Raw genomic sequence first — 26,510 nt, 5'->3', positions numbered from 1 at the left:
AACAACATTCATTTTGGTCTGTGTAAACTCCGGTCTCCCCTAATATCCTATCCTGGGAGTATGCACACTAAATAATACTGCTAAACTACAAGGTGCCTCCTGGATGATTTTAAACACACTAGGATTTTAAAAAAATCACCTGAAAGCTCACTGCAAACCTGCCAAAACACTTTATAAATAAGAAAGTATGTATAAACTTTTTTCCTGTTAATCGGCTATTCAGTATGCAGTGTTTTTTTCTTGAATAGTTTTAATATTACATGTTTTTTTTACACTTGTAATCTATATAGTGTGCACAGGGCGGCCTCAGTGGTGCAGCGGTTAGCATTGCTGCCTCACAGCAAGAGGTTCTTCGGTTCGATCCTCTGCTGGGGTGCCTTCTGTGCGGAGTCTGCATGTCCTCCCTGTGGTCGCATGGGTTTCCTCCTGGTGCTCTGATTTCCTCCCACATCCCAAAAACATGCTGTAGGTGGATTGGGCACTCTAAATTGGCCCTAGGCGTGAGTGGATGCGTGTGTGCCTTCTGTGGAAGGTTGGGCGCCAGGCTGACAACTCGACACCATAAAACTCCACTGCCAGTCATGAATGGACAGGTGATCTGCTGTGGCGACCCCTAACTGGGAAAAGCCGAAAGAAGAAGTAGTAGAATCTGTATAGTGTGCACACCTCCAGTGTGGCTATCCCCCTCCCATCTTAAGTTAATTAAGAATTGTAGCAGTTTCTGATTCCACCGTGCTGAGTTTGAGGAGTACAGAACATCCTTAAGCTTATATTCTTTAATGCTGGTTATGTAAACTTGTATACCCTACTACTGTGCTCCCAATATTTCACTGGCCCCATAACAAGTGTTTTGATTTTCTGCTGCTGAAGTTTTTGACCTGAGGGTGTCCTGTATCTCTGTTTTACTCATAGTCTTCATTGTTCTTCATCCCTGTCCCCCTTAACTCCATTCTGTTGCCTTCTCCCATGAGATTTACACCACTCAAAAGCTATCCTAGCTGGAGCCATTTTTTTTCCAATTTCACTTTCACTCTGATCTCCGTAAACTCCAGTCTCCCTTATTGTTCTCTCCTGGGAGTGTGCACACTAAATAGGCAAGATTTTTTTCATTTTATTATTGTGTTCGTTTTTTATAAATGTACTTGGTGGTGGGTCTGTGTACACTTTTCGTGTAACGAAAAGTTAATCCATTGTTTTTAACTGCAGGCATAGTTTATTGTACAAAGTGCTGTAGCAGTAGCTTGGATTCAGTATACCATTGTACTTGACTGTAATTTAGTTCAAGTTTTCTAAATGAGCTGTGCGATAGCTCTTTGAGGGCATTTTATTTCACAGGATGTTAATTCAATGTTCATTGACTGTAATCTATTTTTAAGTTCTAAATGAGCTATGCAATAGCTCTTTGAATGCATTTTATTTTATAGGAAGTTAGGTCAAGGTTTTTACTGCAGGAATAATATACTGTGCATAATGTAACTGTAACTCATAATTTGTAGCATGTTGTTAGTTTAGATAAAAAACAATTTTATGCAAAGCCACAAGATCAGCACAAATCCAGTCCAAAAACCTTCTGGCACAGTATCAAAAAATCCTACACCCTGTATCCACTTTGTCTGTCTAATTCTACTTTGGCATACTAAAAAAAATGTTTGTGCTTAATGTAATTTTGCTGAAGTAGATGGACTAAGAGCATTGATTATTGGCATTCGCTGTGCATAGTTTAAATGGTAACCAGATTATAGCTGCTGTGGTAGGGATTCTTAAGTTAATTTTGCGACCTACATCCTATAGCTGCTGTTAGGATTTTATAGCTGTGCTGCTTAGTCAAAAATAAGAACGGTCTGATATGATCAATCTTAGCTTTAGATGTATTCTTTTGTGTTGGTTTTGTAGCTACTTAAACAGGATATCTATCTCGCGTTATATGCCTTGAGCTCAGTATGGTAATTACCTAATGCTGGCCTTCTAACCTGTTCCTTCCTGTTCTATTTTGTTGTGCTACCACCCTCAGCTCTAAACTACAAGGCGCCCCCGTGGATGATTTTAAACACTCGGGGGATTCAGAAAAAAAAAAAAACACCTGAAAGCTCATTGCAAACCTACATTCCTACACACCTTGGATAGTTTAGCTCCCACCAGAAAGCAGAGTCAAAACCAACTGTACTCCTTTGCTTTCTGTCTATACCGGATTGCTCATGCAAAAAAGAGGCAAGACTTAAACAACTTGCCTAAAACATAAGACTCATAATAATTTACAACATTTCAAAATACTGTGTAACCTTGTAAAGAAACAGGTTAGTTTAGATAAAAAACAATTTTATGCAAAGCCACAAGATCAGCACAAATCCAGTCCAAAAACCTTCTGGCACAGTATCAAAAAATCCTACACCCATGAAGTCAGTCCTCTTCAACCCTCCTGTGATAGTACCTCCCCTGACATAGCATCTCAATTGAAGTCTTAATTCACCAGTAGCATAGCTTCCATCACTAACAAATTCCCTCCATCACCCTCTACTTTCTCTCAGCCTCCTATTACCTGTCACTCTACATTTTTCCCTTTAACCAGTTTCCACTTTTTTCATCAAATCCCTCTTGTGCAAGCTCAAGCCATGTTCCCCCTCTGCAGACAAATCTTCCTAATGAATTCCTAAAAAATGGCTGCTGACTCAATTGCCTACCCACTCTCCTTAATCATTAATAGATCTATCAGGGAAGTTTGTCCCCTCCTTGTGGAGCAACAGTTATCCATGCTTCCCCAACACAAAGGTGGCACCTCCACAGCAATTTCTAGCTTTAGGCTAATTGCTATTTTTGCACCACAATCAAAGCTTTCTAGAAAAATGTATCCATAAACAATTTCAATACCTACTTGACAATAATCTTCTCTGTCCCACCCAACTTAGATTCAGACCACCACACAGCACTATCAGTCCTCTACTATCCTTTACTGACACTGTCAACAAAGCTTGTGACTCAGGAAACTGTCTTTTCTCTGTTCTTAGATCTATCCAAAGCTTTTGATACAGTCTCCCACCCTAAACTCTTATCCCAACTATCTCTTCTGGGCTTAACTTGAAACATCCTTACTGGGGTTCACTAGCTATCTCTCTAACAGAGTCTGTCAAATGGAACTCTAACTTCTCTCCTTAATTACCAGTCAGCACTGTGGGGTGCCCAAAGGCTCAATACTCGGTCCACTCCTCTTTAACGTTTTTATTAACCATCTTAATACTGCCGCCAAACAAGCGACCCTAATTCAGTATGCAGATGACTCTACATTAATCTGCTCTGCCAGCAATCTTTTTCATCTACAGAGATTAACTCGAGAAGCATCCAGTTCCTTTGAGTCTTAGCTCACCGACAACCATCTACTACTTAACCCCCCAAAAAACCTAAACATTCATTTTTACCAAAACAATTTTCTCCAGATACTTTTAACTGGGTCTATATTAGAACATCGAAGTTTCAAATCTTCGAATGTTTTAATATCGAACCCTATTCAGGGAAAGCTGAAAACATCAAACCTACAGAACAACGAATTTATTCCTAGAGAAAAAATTTGCTGTTCAAAAACACATGCACACAACACAAGCACACCAAACAAACAGCAATCCACACACATACACCTAAAATCTTAGACCTAACCCTACACTAAACTATACACACACCACTAACTATCCACTTACCTTAACCCCAAGGTCCATCACTATCGCACAATCATCTCACCCGTGCCCTAATCCTAACTCACCTACCCCACCCTAACCCTCACGTCCACACTATTGCACACTTACCTGACCCGCGCCCTAAACCTCAAGTCCACACAATCGCACACATACCTAACCCGCACCCTAACCCACCTAACTTGCCCTAACCCTCATGTCCACACAATCGCACAAATACCTAACCTGCACTCAATCGCACACTTACATGAACCCGACCCGTAACTTTCCACCACAGCGCTGAAAATACCGACGCAACAGAAAAGGACACCCAAATTATTTCTCTAGGAAAAAATTTGATTTTCTGTTGCTTTGATATTTTCAGCTTTTGCTGAATAAGGTTCGATATTAGAACATTCGAAGTTTTAAAACTTTGATGTTCTAATATAGACCCCTTTTAACTTTGATATTACTTCAGTGAACAATGCTTCAATTGATGTGGTTTCACACAAAACTGTTGGGTATAACTATCGGCAACAATCTTAAGTTTGACCTGCATATCCGTAACAACCATAAAAAAAAAAACTAATCAAAAATTGTGCATGATGTATAGGGCTAAGAAATTAATCTCCAGCTCTGGAAGAGTAACCCTTGCCATCACCTGTCTTTACCCTCCCTTCTATACATTTCACCTATTCTAACCAGTCCTTCTCTTCCCTCAAAGCAAAACGTAGTCAGTGTTATAATAAAATGGCTAAACATGCCACAGCCAAAGCCCACTACTTTTACAATTGCTTTGCTCTCAAGTCCCTAAACTGGCTCAAACTACTCCACCTTCTCACCTTTAATCAACTACCACAAACGCACAAAACACTGTACAACTCATTTTCACATGCTACATCATCACTACTTTGTTCCATCTCATGACTTATGCTCTTCTCACACATTTCTACTATCTATTTACAAACCTCAATGATCTAATGGCATTAGTCTGTAGTTTCACTGTGTTGCCAAATCATGGAATAGCATTCCAGAATCAATCTGACTTGTATTCCACTACTATTCCTTCAAGTGTAGCTGAAAGGACATCTGACCAATAATTTGATCTGCCCATGCTCTGCGTCATCTTAGTACTCTTTCCATTCCCTTCTCCCCAGTCTTAAGAGTTTTTCTTGCTCTATCCTACTTCCCTTCCTGCATTACCTACTTTCTAGCCTGACATTTTTATAATCCCTTAACCTTCTAACGCTCATTCTCTCTATTCTTACACTAACCTTTATCTATCCCAGAAATTGACTGAAATTTACAACCCAAGTCTCTTGCTAGAACTTCACTGCTTGCTTTATATTTATTTTCTTCTTTTATTGTATCCACAAATTGTTCTTCTGTGTGATTGACTTAGTTTTTGTAACCAATGTTGATTTGTAATTCTATTTAAATTGTACTGTGGAGCTTTTCTCCCTGTACCTCCACTGAAAATGGACTCATACCCAGTCGGACTTTCTCAGTAAACAAATGTCAAAAAAATAAAACTTTGAAACCTATTGAAAAATTGCTTTAGATCATGCTGCAGTAAAAATTAAGATATAGAAGCAGGGTAATGAAGTAAAATTTGACACTGGCGGTTTCTTACTGGACTATGGGATAAAATAAAATTGGTTTGAAAAAAAAGCAAGGGAAATCTCAACAAGAGGAGCAACTATAGGGAGCTAAAGGGGAAAGTAAGGGATATTTGTATAGTATACATGAGTTACAGAGGCATCTGTTAACATTATTTATTGGTAACTCCAGAGCATAAAATCTTTTAGCATAACTTGGGCCACAGAAAGTAGAAATGAATAATCTCCAGAAACAGATGATATTACAGTGGAAGTTTGGAAGGGAAGAAAGTGATACAGATGTGGAAGGCTTTAAAAAAAAAAAAAAAAGTGTGTGTGTGTTGGGGTACCAGCATCTCAGATGAAAGCTGTGGTAGCTGCATTACCCAAATATGGTAAAGATTGTCCGACTCAACTTCATATTGACCCATTTCAATTTTAAATGATTATAAAGTATATGTATACACTAGCTAACAGAATGGCAAGAGCATTGCCAAAATTGATAGATTTGGATCAGTGTGGTTTTGTGGTGAGGAGGCAAGCATTTGCCAAATATTTCAAAGAAAAATGATGATCTAGAGGAAAATAGCGTATAAGAAAATGCCATTGCTTTTGGTCTGTCTTGATGAAGAGAAGACATTCGATAGTCAGCTGGGGTTTTTGTGAGTATGTAAGTGATAGCATTTGTGTTCCCTGATATAGTAATAGGGTAATTAGGAGAATATATAAAGGGTTTAGAGGCAAGAATTAAGGTGGGAGGGTTTATGTCCGGCAAGCTGTGTTTAAAAAGAAGAATTAAGCAGAGGTATCTTCTTTCCGCTATGTTTTTATATATTGATACATTGTCAAAGAAAATAAGCCGGTTTCAAATTCTAGGGTATAACTGTTGTGGTAATTAGGAAAGGTTAGCTTTATATGCAAATGACTCCCAACGAACCAAGACAAATAAAACAAAATAAACTCCACAGACAAGGAGAGCCAAACCAGCGAGAACTAAAAAAGTACGGCTTTATTGAGCAACAGAAAGAGAAGTCAGTCAAGCGCTTTCGCCAGGTAAATACCTGGCTTTCTCAAGATAAAAAACAATGCAATTGAGGTGTTTAAATACATAAGCATCTAATCACGTGATCCCTAATTAATGTACTAAACATTCAATTAAGTAAATTGTTAAAATGCCCTCACTCAATAAATAAAACACCTGTATATATGTAAGCAATGCTTAAAATAAATAAAACATACGAAAAATCGTTAGAAAATCATTAAAATGGCACTGAAAAATCACTGAAGAAATAATTTACAGATTAAAAATGTATATGTAAATATGTATAAGAATGTAAATGCAAAAACAGTTGCTAACTATAACCGTGAAATTCATAACCTAGCTTTTCTTAGCTTGAGCACACTAGATATACTAATATTTTCATTGAGACCCAGGGGGTCTTGCAGCACCCAATATGCAACTGAAGTTTATGGTTCTTGAACAGGTGACACAGGACGCCAGGGGAGGTGACTGGGAAACCCGTCTTGAATACAGAGAGCTTTAATGGCAGCTTAGACTCAATGTTGCAAGACCCCCTGGTCTCAATGAGAATATTAGTATATCTAGTGTGCTCAAGCTAAGAAAAGCTAGGTTATGAATTTCACGGTTATAGTTAGCAACTGTTTTTGCATTTACATTCTTATACATATTTACATATACATTTTTAATCTGTAAATTATTTCTTCAGTGATTTTTCAGTGATTTTTTAGTGACTTTTTAATGATTTTCTAACTATTTTTCGCATGTTTCATTTATTTTAAGCATTACTTACGTATATACAGGAGGGCATTTTAACAATTTACTTAATTGAATGTTTAGTACATTAATTAGGGATCACGTGATTAGATGCTTATGTATTTAAACACCTCAATTGCATTGTTTTTTATCTTGAGAAAGCCAGGTATTTACCTGCCGAAAGCGCTTGACTGACTTCTCTTTCTGTTGCTCAATAAAGCCGTACTTTTTTAGTTCTCTCTGGTTTGGCTCTCCTTGTCCGTGGTGTTTATTTTGTTTTATTTATATGCAAATGTTTTTTCCTTGAGGTATCCAGAAGGACATTTCAGTGTTGTGGAACATTCTAAGATAGTTTTAGGTCTTATCAAGATAAAGCATAAATGAAGATAAAACAAAGGCTTATAGTGGTGTGCTGTGTGTCCACACGTGAATTTGTTCAACAGTGCCCATATTAATGGGGACATAAGATGACGTTTTAGGCATATGGATTAAAAAAGATTCTATTATAGCAGCTGAGTATATGCGGGAAGAAACTAAATAAAAGATAATGTAAAAATTGAGAAGCTGGAAGCCCATGAAGCCCTTGATTATGGATGTGGATAGTGTGATACAAGCAGTGATGTGTATCTAGAACCTTTAGTTTTATATACAGGTTACGCATATTTTTATCAACCAGAGAAGTTGATCATAATTTTGTTAAAAAAATATTTGGGAGGAGAGCAGGGTGGTTTAAGGGAACCAAAAGGCTGCATACAAAAGAACAATGGCAATATATCTGTATGGCTCTCAAGTATGCAACAAAATCCAGAATGCTTAGGATTTTTTGCTTGGAAGTATTTGCATGTGTATTATTTTACCCCAAGCAGACTTCAGAAAAAAAATCCTGCAATAGGTAGCAAATGCGGAAGTTGTGACAAGACAGAGAGAAGGTTAATTGAGAACATGCTTTTTGGAATGTAATGAGCTGGCAGATTTTATAAATTATCTACAGAGTACTTTGTCAGAAATGTCGGGGGAGCAAATGGTTGTAACTAAGGATAGGATCTGAATTGCCCAGACATTTCCAGACTTTAGTAAGTTTAATAATGTTGGCTGCCAAAAAACTGCAAATACTTGAAAATGGAAATCAAAATCTAAACCATCCGTAATTGAAATTCAGAAGATTGTCAAGTAGATAAAAGAACAGGGGCTGGGATCTTTAGAAAAAAAAGAGGGGGGATCAAATTACATAGAAAAGTGGAATTTGTGGAAATAATACATGCAGAGCAATGTTCTGGAGGTGGAGGAGTGAGGTTTAATGGTAGGTGGGTAGCTTTGGAAGGATAACTTACTGTTTATTTTCCATGTACTGGGATAATTTTGTTTACCCTTTTCAGCCATGACCTGTGTTGTGCATGTAATGTATGAGAAGTTTTATTTGTATGAATTGTATAGAAACACTGCATTTTTTTCAAAATTACTCTTCAAGTTTGTAGACTATTAAAGAGTTGGTTTATTGTCTAAGAAGCAATTGCAGTGAAAAAGACTGCATCATAAATTTATATACTTTCCATAACAAGGCAGCTTCATAAACTTGATAAATTAACAGTTTGGTCATTTTGTTGTGCCCATAAAGTACCGCCTTAGAAATTAAGGGAAGTCTAAGGTATTTTGCATGTAGTAATACCCAGATACTTCAAATGTTGCACTGCTTCCAGATGCCCAGCTAGCTATCCTGACGGTGGAGTAATCAGAGCTTTCATTCACAATTTATGTGAAGCTGTTTGCCTTGTACATTAAGCCTGGTTCTTATCTTATTGAACAAATCTTCTGATATTTATGCATTCACTGACATGAGTGAAGATTATATATCAAGGATGCAGGTTTTTTCACTAAACTGACCAGCCCTGAGTCTGTTTTTTTGAACATCCAATCACTTAAAACATAGGAAAACATGCATTAGCAGAAAAGAAAACAAATCGTATTTACATAAATTATACATCATCTTTCTTTTTTCTGCCTTCTCTTAATCCTCATTCTACCTCCTGAACATTATTCTACATGTATTACTCCCACAATTTCCGTTTGTTTTATAGCATTTCCTCCCCTTTTCTACAGATCTCGCTTCCATTTTTTTTCTCTCTTCTATAACAATACTTCACATTCAGTTGGTTTAGAATTTTATTTCCATTTATTAAATTCCTTTTTTGACTGCCAATAGAATTACATTTAATAAGGCCTTACTATGTCTAGGCGAATCAGATCCTGTGTCCCAACTCAAAAGAATAATTTCCTTAGTTACAGCTATTTGCTCATCAGGTATTTTTAATTGAGTAACTTGCAGGGAATTTTTAAAAATCTGCCAACTTAGTGCACAGTCCTGAATCCATGTTGAGCTGAAGATAGGATTTGATTTTGTATTATAATAAGCATTGTGCCAGCTGAGAAATTAGATTATTGAATGTAGTGCAGACGAAATGAAAACTGCAAACATTGTTGGTCATAAGGTTGTAATGTTTTTTGCTTACTGTACACACAGACTTTGTTTAACAAAGTATCATTACACCATGGTGTTAGAAAATATGAGCTGGAGTCTTAGAAGTCTAGTTTCAGCAGTTTACATCGGTTGCATCCTAGATGTATTGTTTCAAATAGCAGGGTCACTGTGGAATATTATTTTGATCTAATAAAACTCTATTTAAAATTCTTATTAAACTGAAATGTATAACTTGAGTGCTTAAGTCTTGTGGTACATTTCTGACATAAGTTATTAGCAGTCGTCTTTTCCTTAAGACTTGAATCAGTCACTTAAATAAAAGAATCATTTGTTTCATTTATTCACAAGAACTTTTATCTATTTTCTTTTCCAATTTAGAAAATGGAAACCGAAAAAGGGGTATCAGCTCTTCTGAAAGCACTCCAAGTTATGACCGACAGCTCTCGAGTGATCATTGTACCATTGACTTTCTGTCTGACCGAACAAGCCTTCTAAGCAGCAGTGCTGACCAATTAAACATGGACTCCCCAGACAGAGACAGCATCATCAGCTATGGGTCTCATGGTATCATACAAGATGATAGTCTTAATGCATTATGCCCATTACAGTTTCAGGAATCCTTTTCCAGGTTGGGAGATCATGTCAGCACAACTGACAATATTTTGCATTCCAGAAATTTGAACCAAATGCACTCCTCCAACAGTACAAGTGTTGTTCTTTCTTCAGCAGATTTTCAGAGCAATGGGATTTTAGAAAGTGTTTTGCCATCCCTTGAACAAAGGGAAGGGAGTGTGCAGTCTTCCACAGAAGAACTTGGTATCAATGGCAAATTGGATTATATTGATAACACATTGCGTACAACACTTCCATGTGGACTTCATGGGCCATCTGCAGTGCCAGACACTGTAGATGAGATGGAAGCTGTATTGACTACTTCTGGTGAGTGTGAAGATGGAGCTGTGTTGGACATGGTGCAAAAAAGCAATTCTGTTGAGTCTGAGGAGCTAGATTCTGTTCCAGTGTGTGTGCTTGCAGGTGGATCAGAAACAGAACCCAAGCTTCATGAAGACCAGCAGGAGAAAGATTTGTTTCAAAAGGAAGTGTGCAAACGGTTCTCTGATGATGGTGAAGAATGTGTGCTTGCCAAAGTGAGCATAAACACACATGACCCTAAAGCACCAAGGGACGTGCTTTCATCATCCGGTGATGAGGATGACATTTATGGTTCTGCACTGCCTCATTCCTTGTCAGAGACTAGTGTCACAGAAGGCAGCCCCATTAAAAACACTGTCTCTTCCCATAGTCTTGCAAAGAGCAGACAAGAAGAGGAAGACTTTCTAAAGTCTGATCAGGTGAGATTTCAATGTTTTTTGATTAATGTGAGGGGATTGCTTAAATGCCAGCTTTAATGGTTGTTTTTTTTTGCACCTGGTGCAACCATTTTTTATATGTTTTACAAAAAGATCCTGTTCTCTGAGTGAGTTGCTTCAATTCTCAAGTCATGGATTCTTTAATTATTTCATTGTGTTAATAGGCAAGTACTAGGCTAATGGCGCTAGAGCCAATGCAAGCTTAGCCCAGTAGTGTTCCCACTCATCTGGTTTACCAGACATCAATTCCCTGTGCCCCTATTTAGCAATGCGATTGAAGTGGTCCCTGGGGTGAATTTCCTATTTCCCATCCACTCATCAAGATCTCTCTTGAAGAGGGCCAGTGAGGTACTCTGCTTGACGTGAATGGGGAGTTTATTCCAGAGTATTGGAAGTCTCTGGGTTAGGAACCTATCCCTCCCACAGGTTCTGTTTAATGTAGTGATAAGGTTAAGGTCTTTGGAATGAGTAGGACGGAGGGATTGAGATTTTTTCGGATGAAGCATGTCTAGCAAAACTGAGTCAGACATGGCTCAGTATGTCAAGCAGAGATCGCCTCAAAGTAGGCGATATGAGGTGGAGTAAAGTTAAGTTTGTCTATCTGCATAAGGCATGTGTTTGAGTCCTAAGATCCTCTTAGTGAGGAACTTCTGTGGCCTTTCCAGTTGTTGGAGGTGTCTAGAGAGGTACATGCCAAATGGGGCATTGTATTCTATAATGGGTCTGATGAGGGATGAGTAAAGAGAGAGATAATGACTTATTTTTTGGTGGATGAGAAACCTTTTGTGATGAGATGTGCTACATAGAAGGACTTCCTAACTACAGTGGTGATGTGGTTGTCTGAGAGATTGCTATCTACCTGTGTATTGGACGCAGGAAAGGCAAATTGTGTATGCATCTTCATTTTTTTTCATTTGTTCCTAAGCTTTCTTTTTCGTTCTGTAAACACTGTCCCTTGTTTCTAGTATACCCCTTTTTTCCTGAAAGAGTCCAATGTGATCTTACTTTAATGGGGTTCTGCAATGGCTGAATATTTTATACTATTTTTCCTGCACCATTTGTCATGATTCCTGTTTAAATCTTAAGCTCACATGCTTGGTGGATGCACATATTTTCTGATCCACAAATGGTGCAATATGCTTAGGTTTAAGGGTGATTTGTACTCCTAAGATCATAAAATCTATTTGTTTGTGCATTCGTTTAAAATGGAGGTTAAAGCAGAGGTTTGAGACTTCATAGTGTTATGTGGTTCTTTATTTTCCATCTCTTCAAAGTTTGATTCCTTCAGTCTCTTTGCCTGCAGTGTAAATCTAAGCACATCATGTAATCAGAATGCTGTGGCTAAAATTGATGGGCTTAGTACACTGCCTTAGTTAACAGTTTTTATTTTTGGAGCACTCTCCTAACATGCATCATTGGAATGTTATCATGTTCAGCACCAGAAAACCTGGAGCTGTCAAGTGCACATGTGATCAACATATTAATAGTTCTATTACAGGAGCTGCTGCTGTTGCCTGACGTCAGATCATGATGTCAGCTATTTTAGGGACTCTGGTTTTAATTGAGTGACTTGCTGTATGAGAAGGAAGCTTGGGATGCATCTAGCACCTAACACTGTAGGTGACCCAGTAAATTAACTGGAGAGTTAACTCATTACATCCCAGTGATGCCTCCAAGTGCATCTACAGTTAACTCCTACTGATGCCTCTAGGCGTCAAATTTTGCTAGTTCATATTTGCATCAATAAGTCTGAAACCCTGCTATGTACAAGGTTTCAAAATATTTCATCTTAAAGCTTGCATAATGGCAAACTCAGCTGTGTTAATATTTGGCCTCTGTCTTGCGCAGGTAAATAGTTATTAAGTGTTGTTCTTATGACATTGATATCATTTTCACATTTTTCTGAATATCTCAACAACCAAGTAACAGAATTCCTTAGCCTCATATGAAAACTCGCAGTTAGACAAATAAAGTGCTGCTTGACAGTATGTGTAAAACTTGAGTGGTTGCTGAGATATGGTAATTTGTTTACAAAATATTACAAATGTAACAGTTACTCTGTTTACTATTGTGATGCTCCTGCACTAACCCAGTAATCAAGGAGCCTTAGCCTTCACCACTGACAACAGTGAAGGACATACATAGTGGGAGGGTGGCAAGTACACATACGGTGAAGTACAATTTCCCTTACGAGCATACAGAGCTCACAGTCAGTCTGAGGCTGGTTTGTCCTCCTTTCTCCAGATCCCCAATAAAATTTTCCACTGGCACAGCTATAGGGTTAAGATCTCAGCTGAGGGGTCACATACCTCTCAACCATACTGTACTGTATTCCTCAGTAAATACTGGTTTAGAGGGCAAAATATTGGGGTACCATGAATTCCCAAGTGGCCCCTTTAATTTCCGAATTTCAAGAGTTTTTTTTTACTCCTGGCGTCATCGCGTGCAGGGCATGCATGATGACATCAGGCTCACGAGGCTACCCAGCCAATTTAGACCAGTCTGCCTTCCAGCACATCTTTCTTCTCCTCCAGGTAAAAAAATAAAATGTAGAGTTTATATGTGCTTAACGGCAGAAGATTCATTTACTGATTTAATGGCTGAGCTGCTTTTACATTTAGAGTTAACAGAACTTGCAAGCATTTGAGCTGTGTAACGGAACGTATTTACTGACAGCTGCTATATTCTCTTAACGGCAGGTACATTTTACTTTTAACAGCTGAGCTGCTTTTGTATGAGAGGAGGCATTACATTTTACTGTTTTGTTTTTCTTTTAACATTTGAACTGCTGCTTTCTTTTACTTTTAACGGCTGTGTAGGTGAGCTGTTTAACGGAATGTATTTACGGACTGCTGCTATGTACTCTTAACGGCAGGAGAAATAACTTGCAGGCATTACACATTTTACTTTTCACAGCTGAGCTGCTTTGTATGAGAGAGACTCGTTTTACTTTTAAATGCTTTGATTTACTTTTAACGACTGAGCTGCTGTGTGTGTGTGTGCTGCTTTTTAATGGCTGTGTGTGTGTGTGTGTGTGTGTGTGTGTGTGTGTGTGTGTGTGTGTGTGTGTGTGTGTGTGTGTGTGTCTGTGTGTGTGTGTGTGTGTGTGTGTGTGTGTCTGTGTGTCTGTGTGTGTACTGCTTTGATTTACTTTTAAAGGCTAAGCTAGTGTGTGTGTGATAAGTTTTGCAGAGTCCGCCCACATGTCCCAGCCTCCAGGTAAGAAAAAAGAACTGTGGGCTCATATGCTGCTTAGTGGCATAGCTTTTACCCTTTCTGATGGCTGTGGTACTTCATCTGCTGTGCTGCAAGTCCGAGAACTGTGTGAAAGTCCGATTTTATCTGCTGTGCCATTGTATCTTATACTTATCTGCTGTCGCTGTAAGTCTGAGGTTCCGAGAACTTATTAATGCTTTAAGTCCCTTCAAGCAAGCTGTGTTTAGCCAATTTTATTTGCTGTGCCATGCTATAAAAGTCTGCTGCTGGGGTCAATCGCCTGTGTGTGTGTGTGTTTGTATTTTATTTTACAATTTAATTAAGCAAGGTATGTGTAATGTGTGTGTGCCAGTGTATTTTATATGCTGTCGCTATAAGTATGAGAGAACGTATTTAAAAGTACGAGAGAATGTATTTATTTCTTCTGCGAAACTATACTTATTTCTGCTGTGCCAGTGTATCTTACTGCAAGTCCGAGCCAATTAGACCATTCAACCAATTAGCTGATTTTCTGCATTTAGGCTGCAAGTCCAAGAACTTAGTCCTTTCAAGCAATTAGCCGATGGTCCTTTTATCTCTATATACAACCAGCTGAAAGAACTGTGTATGTCATCTGCAGGACTAAAGTGCGTTTATCTCTATATACAACCAGCTAAAAGAACTATGTGTATCATCATCTGGAGGGCTAAATGGTGTGTATTTTATTATGGACCATTAGCTAAGCAAGCTGCTCTGCATTTTATTTTACAAGATCCTAAGCAAGCTGCTCTGCATTTTATTTTACAAGGTCCTAAGCAAGCTGCTCTGTACAGTTTAAGGAAACCAGGTAGTGTGTGGTCCTAAGCAAGCTGCTCTGTACAATTTTAAGGAAGCAAGGGTGTGTGTACACGTGTGTAAATGCCCCAGTTAGGTATAACTGCTAATTAGAATTATTCAGACTCAAACCCTGTACCTTGCGTACAAGGAGCAAGAGCCTAAAGTCTCTACCTATTCCACCACCACTTTTGATTCATGGAGTTATCCATAGCTCTACAAAATGTCTGGAATGCTCCTCTTAAAATTTGTGGTTTTCTGGCAAATCAGTGAGAACTGAATTCACTAAATAATGATAGCTATTTAAGTTTCAGTCTTCCTGTCTTTCAGGAAATACATGGTGGTGGTTGTTTGTCTTTTTGGCTTTTCCCGGTTAGGGGTCGCCACAGCGGAACTCTGGTCTGCTAATGATTGGCTGTCACTTTTTATGGTGCTGAATTGCCAGCCCGACGCCCAGCCTTCAGCGAAGGCACACCCATTCACGCTTGTCTTTTGGAGGCCACTCGACCGCGGGGAGGACATGCAGACTTCACACAAGGCACTCCAGCCGAGAATCGAACAGGAGAACCTCTTGCTTTGAGGTAACAACGCTACTGCTGTATCACCGCGGATACAAGAAACGCATGGTAACAACTTTTTTTATTCTAGCAGCTTTTCTAAGATTATACAAGCAATGTTTCAAATGTGTCTTTGGTTTTGGGCTTTTGTCCCCCCAATAAATTTTGGCTTTTTCCAGATTTCTTGTGCTGCAGAGTTCTTCAAAGGGAGAGAAGTTTAGTGCTGCTTATGCCAAGTCTGTTTGTGTTGTTAGTAGCACAACAGGTAGAATATTTGCTTTTGATGCAGAAGGCTGTGGGTTCTACTCCCATAGTATGTAGATGAATTGCTGATACTGTACTGTGTTGTACTTTTAAAGGGGGGTGGATGCTACAGTCCTGAGAATGTCCTCTTTGGTGGACATACCTAGTAACTATGAAACTGTTATCAGTTTGCCTTCCATTCCCTATTGCAATATTACTAGCTTATTTTTTTTAATGTGACATAGGCAATTTATTCCTCAAGGGCAACAGACATTTTTTATTTCTGGAAGAAACAATGAAATACAAAGTTGTTTGCTAGCAGCAACCTCTTCAATAGTTGCAGATCTTAAAGAACTCTCTAATGTGGAATTGTTTAGATTTTTATTTCTGCAGAGATTGTACATATTTACTGATACTGGTGGATTGTAGACGTCTGAGTGGACTCATGATAGAAATGTTCTGAATTGAGCAGTTTTTTCATCATTGGTTCATTCATTTTCTTTCATTGCTTACTGGAAAAATGTTCAAAACAATAAATTTAAGACGTGCTCTAACAAGTGTGCTATATTATACAAGGAATGTAATTTAATATAATCGGAAAGGTGCATCAAAGAACACATGTATGTTTCGTGTGTAAGGGGACTATGATTTGAAAACAGCCCAAAGGTAATCTTGATCCACCGCTGGCCAAATGGCATGCATTGTCTTTGAATGTGGGTTTGTGTTGTTTCAATGAGTGTGAGTTTCAAAGGCAGATAAGTTTTAATGATAAATCTATTTTCATTGAGAGACTGTATTGCTTTGTTTAGCAGATGTGTATTAGTGTTTGTGCTATAAAATGCAAAATAAGTCTTAAGTGAAATCCAAATAATCATTGTAGAAGTAAAACAAGTATGCACATTACAGTGTTTATGGTAAATGTGGAGAAGTAGCCAACTAATGGGACATTGGAATGGCTGCAGGGAGAGGGCTGTGTATGGGGTGGGCCCCATTTGACCATGATTTTGTGAGGATGGGAGGGCAGCAAACTCTGCTCCGGGCGGCGCAAACTCAAGCTATGCCACTGATCAGTAGGCCATGGAGAATGACTTTTGGAGGTCCTAGCAAACTAGGGGAAGGCTGGTGCAGGTTAACTAGCTATGCTCCCTTCTGCTCAGACTATAAGGTAGTTATTACTGCCACCAGCCCCTACTTTTCAGCTACTATAAATGCCCTTACAAAAGGTGACCAATCCTACTGTGTAATGTTATTATCCAAATGGGTAAGTGTGGCCAAGACCAAGGTTATTTAGGAGTGGCCTGTACAGTGTCACCAAATGCAAGTACTCTCAGAGCTTAAATATGTCTCACAAATATCATTCACAAATATAGGTTTAAATATATTTAATAAAAATACATAAAAGAACAAGACAATACTCTATCAACACAGTTACTTCAGAATTCAGACTCACAGGGAATATTTTAAAACAGCATTGCAGGGCAGTTTCAAATACAGAAAACATCTAAACAAATCTTTGCTATATTCCTGTCTATATCTAAAAGAAATTACTTTTCCCTAGTTACTTACTATTAGCAAGGCAAGTGCATATGATGATGATGGATGTTTCCAGGTCAGATACACAATGCGCAGTCTTTCTCTGAGAGTTCATAAATTACTATCAAATATTACTGCGGGGTCAGCTTGGGTGACATCACTCTGTCACCTGCCTTCAGTTCCCAGGCTAACAGATACTAACAGAATTTTTACCATCTCTGTGTGAGAAGTACATATCTTTCAGATGTGCAGCTGCTAGGAAGTCACAGAACAATAAAACACTTTACATTGTAAACATAGTAAATACTTCTCTCCAAGACAATAGAAAAACCTCTAGCTCTAGACATCCTTTCTTCGTGCTGCTTTAACTAAGTTTTATAGTACATCATAAAGCACTTAATTTCAGCTTATTTTCATGAAGTTTTGTAAGTTAATCTTCTGTGTTCCAGCAGGGATTGCTGTGGTTACATTCTTGAAGCTCAGTATATAACATACAGTTCTGTATAAATCATAGCAATATTCACAAATGACATAAAATTATTTACAAAATTCCAGCTAGCTGGACTGGCAGCATCACAATTACCTCCCCCCCCGAAAACTCAAGCTAGTTTTTCAAGTTACCCTTGAGAGGGCCGAGCCTATCTGGGAATACCTTACCCCATTCCCTGTCTTGAGAACCCATCTGTGTTGGCATTGCTAACCCCACTGTGGTGCTGCACTGTCATATATGCTTGCAACCCTAGGCTACACCTTAGTAACTTGGCATTTTGCTGGCTGGCTCGATGTAGCCATGTTAAGGGAGTATGGTCTATAACTACAGTGAATTTCCTTCTATACAGATAAGGCTGAATTTTCTGCAGTGCCCACACTATGGCTAGGCATTCCTTTTCTACAGCTGGATAGCATTCCCCCCTGGGTTGGAGCTTATGACTGAGATATACTATTGGGTACTCTTCTCCGTCTGAGGAAACTTGGCTAAGTACAGCCCCCACCCCATGGTTTGAATCATCCACCTGCGTAACAAGTTCTTTGCTGTAATCTGGACTGGCTAACACAGGGAGTCCTCCCAAAGCTCCTTTAAGCTTCTGGAATGACTGCTCATATGCTGGGGTCCACACTACCATATCTGGCTTGTTTTTCCTTGTCAGGTCTGTGAGGGGAGCAGCTATGGTACTGTAACTGGTGGCAGACTTTCTTTAGTACCCTGCTTGTCCCTAAGAATGGCCTCACCTGCTTTTTGGTAGCAGGGGCAGGCCATGCCTGAATGGCTTACACTTTGGCAGGTTCTGGCCTGATCTTACCAATCCCCACTCTCTCATGCAGGAGACCTCTGCCATACCCACCTGACATTTGCTGGGCTTAATGGGCAACCTTACCCTCTGTAGTCTGCCCAGCACTTCCCTGACATGCTGAAGGTGCTCTTGCCAAGAATGACTGTAGATGACAATATCATCTAGGTAACAAGGGCAAAATCTCCTGCTAGGATACATTCTACCAGCCTCTGGAAAGTCGCTGGGGCATTTTTCCATCCCAAAGGGCATCTTCATGAATTCATACAAGCCTAAAAGAGTCACAAAAGCTGACCTCTCTCTAGCACTTGGAGTCAAGAGCTCCTGCCAGTAACCCTTGGTAAGATCAGTAGTGGTAAGATACTTAGCCCCACTCAGCTGCTCTAGTCCAGGGGCTGCTGGACTCCTGAATTACCCCTGGTTCCAGCATTTCCTGTATCAGTCTGTTTGACTCTTTCAGGCACCCTATAAGGGGCCTGCTTAATAAGCCTTTGGGGTCCTGTATCCACATGGTGCTGCACCAGGTGGGTGCACCTTGGTTTCACAGTGAACATGTCCCCAAACTCCTGCAACACTGCTCAGATTTCTTGAACCTGGGTAGCGGATAGCTGCTGGGACATTTCCCTCCCTTCCACTGAGGAGTCATTCTGAGTATCACTGAGATCAGTCACAAGATCCCCCTCAGACTCCTCCTGCCATCCACTACAGATACTTCAGCACAAGGGCCTCCCTATCCTGGTAAGGTTTCATTATGTTAACATTGTACAATTTGTGCCCCTGCCTCCCGCCTAGCAATTCTGCCATGTAGTTGACATCACTAACCTTCCTTACCACCTTGTAGGGTCCCTCCCAGGCTGCCTGCAGCTTGTGTCTGACAGGAATGAGAACCATTACCTGCTGTCCTACAGCATACTCTGTAGCTTGAGCATTCCTGTCATACCAGACCTTTTTCTGCTGTTGGGCTTCTGCCAGGTTTTCCTGGGTCAAGCCCACGAGTTCCCTGAGCCTTGTCCTGAGGTTTAGGACATATCCCTCAACAGACTCCTTGTGAGAGTCACACTTACCCTCCCACTCATCTGTAATCAGATCTACAGACCCTCTTACCCTATGCCCATACAGCAACTCAGAGTGAAAAACCTGTAGATTCCTGGGGAACCTCTCTGTAAGGAAAGAATAGATGGGGTAAATATTTGTCCCACTCCCTCTTAAACCGGTCCGCCAATGCCCGTAGCATGGACTTGAGTGTAGAGTTTAACCACCATTAGTCTAGGGCTGGTAAGGGGTGGTCTTTAGGTGCTTCACTCCACAGTACTTCCACAATCAAGCCAGCAGGTCTGACATGAAGTTGTCACATCTGTCAGTCAGTATTTCTTTTGAGAAACCTACCCTGCTGAAAATCTCAAACAAAGCATTTGCCACCTTTTCTGCCTCAATGGAGGATAGAGCCACTGCCACAGGGTGTCTGGTAGCATACTCTACTACCACTAGGATATATTTTTTCCCTGTGGAACTTGGGGTACTCAGAGGCCCCACAATATCCATAGCTACCCTCTAAAATGGCTCCTCAATCACAGGCAAAGGCATCAAAGGAGCTTTCACCTTGTCTTCTGCCTTGCTTGCCTTTTGGCACTTCTCAAAGGTCCTGCAGTACCCAGTTACATCTCTGGCAATACCAGGCCAATAGAAGTTCTGCATAATATGTCTCTTTGTACATTTTATGCCCATGTGACCTGCAAAGGAAATATTATAGGCTATGGCTGGGAATGCCAGATGGTAGGCTCTGGGCACTACCAACTGCTGTATTCTCTCACCCTCAAGCCCCCCTCCCTCAGGGGTCCACTCTCTATACAGTAACCCTTTATGCCAGTATACAGATTCCCCCTTCCCTTGAGAATCAGGTGCCTCACTAGCTACCTCCCTCAGGCCTTGTAATGTAGGGTCTGAGAAGAGCTGAGCCTGTCTCAACTCTCTTTGTAACCCTTCCCAGTTCCTCTTCCACAGGAAGTCTGTCATCCTCTGACAGTGGTGCCTCACTGTCAGCGTGGGTACTACTTCTTACTGCTGCCCTTGCAGTCACTCTGTCCATGTGAAACATTAGTACCCACAAGCAGCTGTGACTCGCCTTCAGTCTCGCTGCTACAGGGTAGCTCCTTCCCTGAAGTAACCACCTCACCAGTCCAGGCTGCAAGTGTGTGGTCTGTCTGGGTCTCCCCCAAGCCGCTCGACCCACATGCTTGTCTCCATGCTTGACTGCATGTAACTGCATGCACACAGGGTACTGCATTATCAAAATCATTCCATATCAGGACATTTGCAGAGATATCCTCAAACACACCTACTTGCTTGCATCCTTTTCCACCCCTCCCAGTCAAGGTGAACCCTAGCCAGAGGTATTTGGAATGGGGTCCCTCCTAAAGTTCTGACTGGAGGAGATTGCCCAAGCAAGTAATGCTCCTTTGTAACCATTGCAGGCTTTACAATGGATAGGTGACAGAGGCTGTGTCTCCCTTAGCTATGGCCTCTTTTCCATTCACTAAGATAGAATATCACCTCTTGTGGTAGTTTGGTAGCCTTGCTATCTCGAGACAATTTACTGCTGGATTTTTGTCATTCCCACTTACTATCTCTACCACCTTTTGTTCCCCACCTTGCCTCCATGGGCATCTATATGCTACATGGCCCCACTGGTTGCATTTAAAACATATAACCTTTTGTCCTGGACGTGCACCTGGACTAGTGGCTTCCTCTGCTACTGATGGACTCTGTTGGGGCAGTCTGGTCTCCCCACCATGGGTTCCCTTAGACCCATGAGCAGCACTGGGTGTCCCTTTCCTGTGCAGTGATGCCCTGCTTGCTAGGTGTAGGTCTCCCTTCTTCCCCAACTCTTCTGCAGTAGTGCATTGTCTTATCAGCTAACCAGATTCGTATGTCCTCAGACAATGTGCTAAGGGCTTGTTCCCGCACCAAAAGGTCTGCCAGCCCTTCAGAAATGATGACCTGACATCCACTCACCCACCTATGTAAATGAGTGCTTAGTTCAGCAACATATTCGAAGACACTTTCATCTGCCTTGTGACTATGCTCACAAACCATTTTTCTATAAGCTTCAGGTGTTAACTTAAAGCATTCTAACAAACATATTTTGACTGTATTATAATTTAAGCAATCAGTATCAGAAAGTTTAGAAATTGCAGTTACAGCTTTACCATGGAGTAAGGGCATCAGGAACAGTACCCAAGGCCATTGGTTAACATTATACTGTTTACATACCCTCTCAAACATATGAATGAAGCAAAATTATCCCCCTCTGTAAATTGTGGAAAAAATTTACTGACCTTTGTTGCTTTTGGGGTTCGGTCACTCCCTTCCCCATTACTTCCATTACTCTGGTAGAGTCAGCATCTCCTTTTTCTGTTGCCTTTGCTTCTCCTTTTCTTTAGCCTCTAAGTGTCGCAGTTTCTCTTTTTCCTTCACCTCCAGGCATCTGTTTCTCATTTTCCTCAGTCTCTCTGCTGCTTCTATTTCCAAATGCTTGGCCTCCAGCTCAAGTCTCTCTAACTCCAGACGGATTTTTAGGTCTTCTGTGGAAAGGTTGAACTGTCCATTTTCTGATGGTTGTACATGTCCAAGGCCAGTCTGATTGTCCTCCTGATCACTGGTCTGCGATGCAGCTGTGCCCAAATCTTCAATCATGTTTGCTTTAGTCAGGTTGGCATGCACCAAGCCTTTAGCCTGGCACAGCTCAGCCAACTGGCTCCTTGTCAGCTTGCCATACTCTTCTGCTGACATGTTTGCTTGCTCACCCTGACTAAGCTAACAAAAAAAATAAAACAATTGTGATATGAACTCAGTGTTCACTGCGTGGCTGATTGAAAGTACAAACACCTTCAGTGACCACTGTACACTGGCTACAGGAGTTCAATATCTACACCACTACAAGCCAATTAATATGTGATGTGGCTATCTCACCACTATCAACCAATTAATATGTAATGTGGTTATCCCACCACTGCCAAAAAATTAATATGTGATGCCCCTGCACTGGCCTGGTAATCAAGGAGCCTCAATCCTCACCACTGGCAGCAGGATGGGAGGATAACAAGTACAGACACACACTTTCCCTTAAGAGCACACAGAGATCACAGTCATTCTGAGGCTGGTTTCTCCCTCTTTCGCCAGATCTCCAATAAGACTCCCCACTGGCAGAGCTATAGGGTTAAGATCTTAGTTGAGGGGTTAAGCCAAGACCTCCAGCACCTTCTCTGTCCAACCATTGCTTCATGTCCCTGCCCAAGTAGCTTACACACACACACACACACACACACACACACACACACACACACACACACACACACACACACACACCTGGGGAAGGTTGGCACAGGTTTACTGGTTATGCCCCCTTCTGCCCAAAATAAATCCCTGGTTCTTTTCAACTTTTATTTAGATAACTGTATGAATAACCAATGATGTTATGTTGTCCCTATCTCACCTTCCTTCCTTGTTGGTTGGGTTTGGAGCCAGTCATCTGCTCCGACTTGGCTGGTTTCTAAAGCTCCATGCCTAGTGGGAGTTACCCAGATCTAGCTGTTTGAAGCTTTGAGAATGCTGGAGATTGACTCAGGCTGTTTTCAATTTTTTTATTATATTCTTTGCTCTGATTTCATAAAATATTTAAGGAAGACTGTACTGTGGATTAGTAGTAGTTGGTGTTTGTTCTTAGGATCCCACCTGTCTACGTTTTGTTGTTCAGGCTGTCGTTTTCCCTTCAGGCCTCCCTTACAAATCCGTTTTTAGTTGGAGGATTCACCCTTTGCTTTCAGCCTGTTTCAGTTAGAGAGTTTCCCCTTATTCCCTCCTTCTCCCCTTTCAGCCTAAGGAGTTAGCCATTTAAGTTAGAGGCTCTCCATAGTTGGGGAAGTTGTCGGTTAACTTAGAGGCTCTCCTCCTTCCATTACCTCCTATTAATAAAAAAAAAAAAAAAAAAAAAAAAAAGAATGTAGATACAATGCTGCTGTTCATTGTAGACTGGTATATTCCTCCTTTTTTTATACTTGTAGCTGTGGTTTTATTGTGCTTGTTGCTGTTTGTACTTTCAATAATGTCCAAAGAAGCATCCAAAGAATCCAAGCCTTCTGGATTCAAAAATTACGACTCCTGCTCCCAAAAAAATGTCCCTAACTGATGGACATACTAGCTGCATTTATTGCCCGGGAGCAGTGCACCTGCAGGACTCATGTTCTATTTGCCATGCATTCAGCGCTAGAGTCTTGCAGGAGTGCAAAAACAAACTCATCTTGAGAGGTTTATTGAAAGGGCCCTTTGATACACCAGTGGAAGGGAATCAGGCAAGAAACCAGACAAATCCTCCAAACCGACATCTTCGGTTCTGACCTCAGAGCCGTTGAAGCAGAAAGACAAGTCTTCCATTTCGTTTGATCCGAAACCTCTCGGGTCCGACAAGACTTTATCTCCTGCGGTTCCATCAGTGTCCTTAGAACCGTCTAGGAGTCAGAGAAGAACAAGGTCTCCTTCCTTGGAACAGATGCGGTCTACTCCACATTCACCACTTCTCCAGTCTGTGTCAGGCAGTCACCGATCATCCACCCACTCCTCTCAGTCGTCCAGGAGCCTTTCAGACGATGTAGAGAGGGTGGTGAAGAGGCTACTGAAGACACCGGCTCTCGCAAAAATCTTATCGAGCCTAGTCCATATGGATGTGGAGCAGAGTGTACAACCCCCGGATTGTCAGTGCATGGGAAGTCATTGTGGTGGAACTGTCAATTCTGAAAACCTCCGGTCCCTGTTCTGACATCCACTCCGATCTGCTCGATACCACATTCTATCAAGGGATCTGGGGGCCGACACTCCCTCATCGGCTCTGAGGGGGGGGGGCATTGGACCCTTCTCTGACCCTACTCTCCCTCTTGGCGCTTTGGCTCAGGTGAGCTCGGCTCCCACATCAGCCTCTGAGGCATCGCCCTCGGTGCGGGAGAGGTCTCTCGACTTTTCGGAGCCGGGGACCCTCTCGGGCCAGGGTCGTGGTGCCTTCAAGGTGATGAGGAGTGTACTGTCCTCTGACAGATCCTCCCACGGCTTCAGCTACTCAGTCTCCTACAGAGCTAGTGTCTTCCCTCTCACCACCCCTCTATTCTAAGCGTAGGGAACCAATGCCCCAGGACACCCCCACTGGGCGACCCCCCCCTTCTGAAACCTCCCCAGAGCACCCCTCTGAGAAGGTCCCTCAGAAGAGGACATGTAAGAGGAAGCATTTGGACGACTCTGAGTCTCTGACATCAGACACAGACTTGGAGGACACTGAAGAGTCCCCATGGTCCCCCTCTGAGGATGTTTCATTCTTGGACATCCTGGAAATCCTCAAACGGAGGGGTGGCTGGAAGTCCCTTTCCCTTTCTGAAGACCAGTCCATGTACCTGGACACATTCGGTTCCCAAACCTCCACCTCTTGGGTGTCTCCGCCCTTCAACCCGCTGCTAGGGGTAGTAAGTTGAAAGGTATGGAGCTCCCCGGAATCGATGGAACCAGTTCCGCGGAGGCCCAATAAGTTCAGAACTGCACCAGATGACAAAGCTTTCCTGACCAAGGGCATGCCAGTCGATGCTATGGTGGTGGTAGTGGCCACAAAGAAGGAATTAGCTGAAACCTCTACTTCTGTCCGTCCGCCAAAGAGTCCCATACGATGGACAGATACGGGAAGGGTGTCTTTTCATCAGCGGCCTTTACCCTTAGGTCACTGAATTATTTATCCCATTTCACCCATCTCCAGAGGGATTTCCTGAAAGAGCTAGGAGATACCCTACAGAGGATCATTCAGCTGCGGGAGCTACAGATAGAATTGCTTCTCAGCTTGCGATCTTATCTTAGGTAGTTAACTCCTCCATGTGGCTTATTTCCTATGCAGCCGATGGAGAGAGCAGGGCAGCAGGCACAGGAGTCGCCTTACAAAGACATTCCTGGATGTGCCTTTGTCAGTTTGTGGAGCCCTTCAAGTCCTCCTTTACCAACACCCCTTTTGATGCCTCGTCATTCGGGCCCAAGGTAAAAGACTCTCATCAGGTGCGAGCAGGATGGCAAGACTCTCTGCAATGGGAGTATGTTTTTCCACGCCTACTAGACCTTATCCCAAAGTTCAAAAAGGCGGAAAAATGTGGTTCTGGAAATCTCAGGGAGCTTCGCCTGAAGCACATGGTGATCCCCCCCCCCCCCCGGGCAGAGGGGAGAATAATAATGGAAGATGCCGTCCCCGCGGCAGAGGGGGTCCACAGAGTCAGGGCGACAGAGATACGTTCTCTGGTAGGCCCTTCCAGTGCTCCTGAAAGGAGGCCCGCCTGTCCACCTATGGAGGCAGTCTGGGGCAGATTGCCACTATACCCAGAAGCCTGGCAAAGTATCACAAAAGACACATGGGTACAGTCGATCATATCCAGTATATGCAGTATTCCTTGCTCCATGCCACCTCTCCCCAGAAAACGAAAATCCATCCCAGATGTGCCACCCAGTCTAAGGGAACAAGCACCCCTAGGAGTTCAAAGTTTGCTAAGAAAACGAGTCCTCCATGAAGTCTCCGCAGACCAAACCAGAACTTACTCAATGTTCTTTTTAGTACCAAAGAAAACAGGTGACTGGACGCCCATTTTGGATCTCAGCAGACTCAACATTTGTCAAGAAGACAAAGTTCCAGATGGTGACACTGCAGTACATACTTCCCGTCTTGGGAAAGGACAATTGGATGTGCTCCATCGATCTACAGGATGCGTACTAGCATATCAAGATGGACAAGCAATTTCTACGCTTCCAGCTGGTAACCAGTCACTACCAGTTCAGAGCTCTGCCCTTTGGCCTCACCACAGCCCCCAGGGTGTTCACCAAATGTATGGCAGTAGTCACAGCTCATCGGAGGCATCTAGGATTCCGGGTGTTTCCATAACTGGATGTCTGGCTCCTTACCACCACCACAGAGC

At 41.7% G+C, this 26,510-nt stretch overlaps 1 protein-coding gene across 1 annotated transcript in view; it reads left to right on the top strand.

The window, feature by feature from the left end:
* Positions 1–26,510, top strand: part of TECPR2 (tectonin beta-propeller repeat containing 2) — a gene marked incomplete in the record, with an annotated part of 1,535,154 nt that overhangs the window by 346,618 nt on the left and 1,162,026 nt on the right. The window contains 1 exon segment of the mRNA XM_044074534.1: positions 9,886–10,859. Coding sequence (XP_043930469.1) covers positions 9,886–10,859 — 974 coding nt within the window.

Source organism: Protopterus annectens, chromosome 6.part0, assembly GCF_019279795.1.
Source record: "Protopterus annectens isolate FY-2018-M chromosome 6.part0, PAN1.0, whole genome shotgun sequence".
Lineage (NCBI taxonomy): Eukaryota > Metazoa > Chordata > Ceratodontiformes > Protopteridae > Protopterus > Protopterus annectens.
Note: the sequence above shows the minus strand (reverse complement) of the source record. Positions and strands in the feature narration are given on the sequence as shown.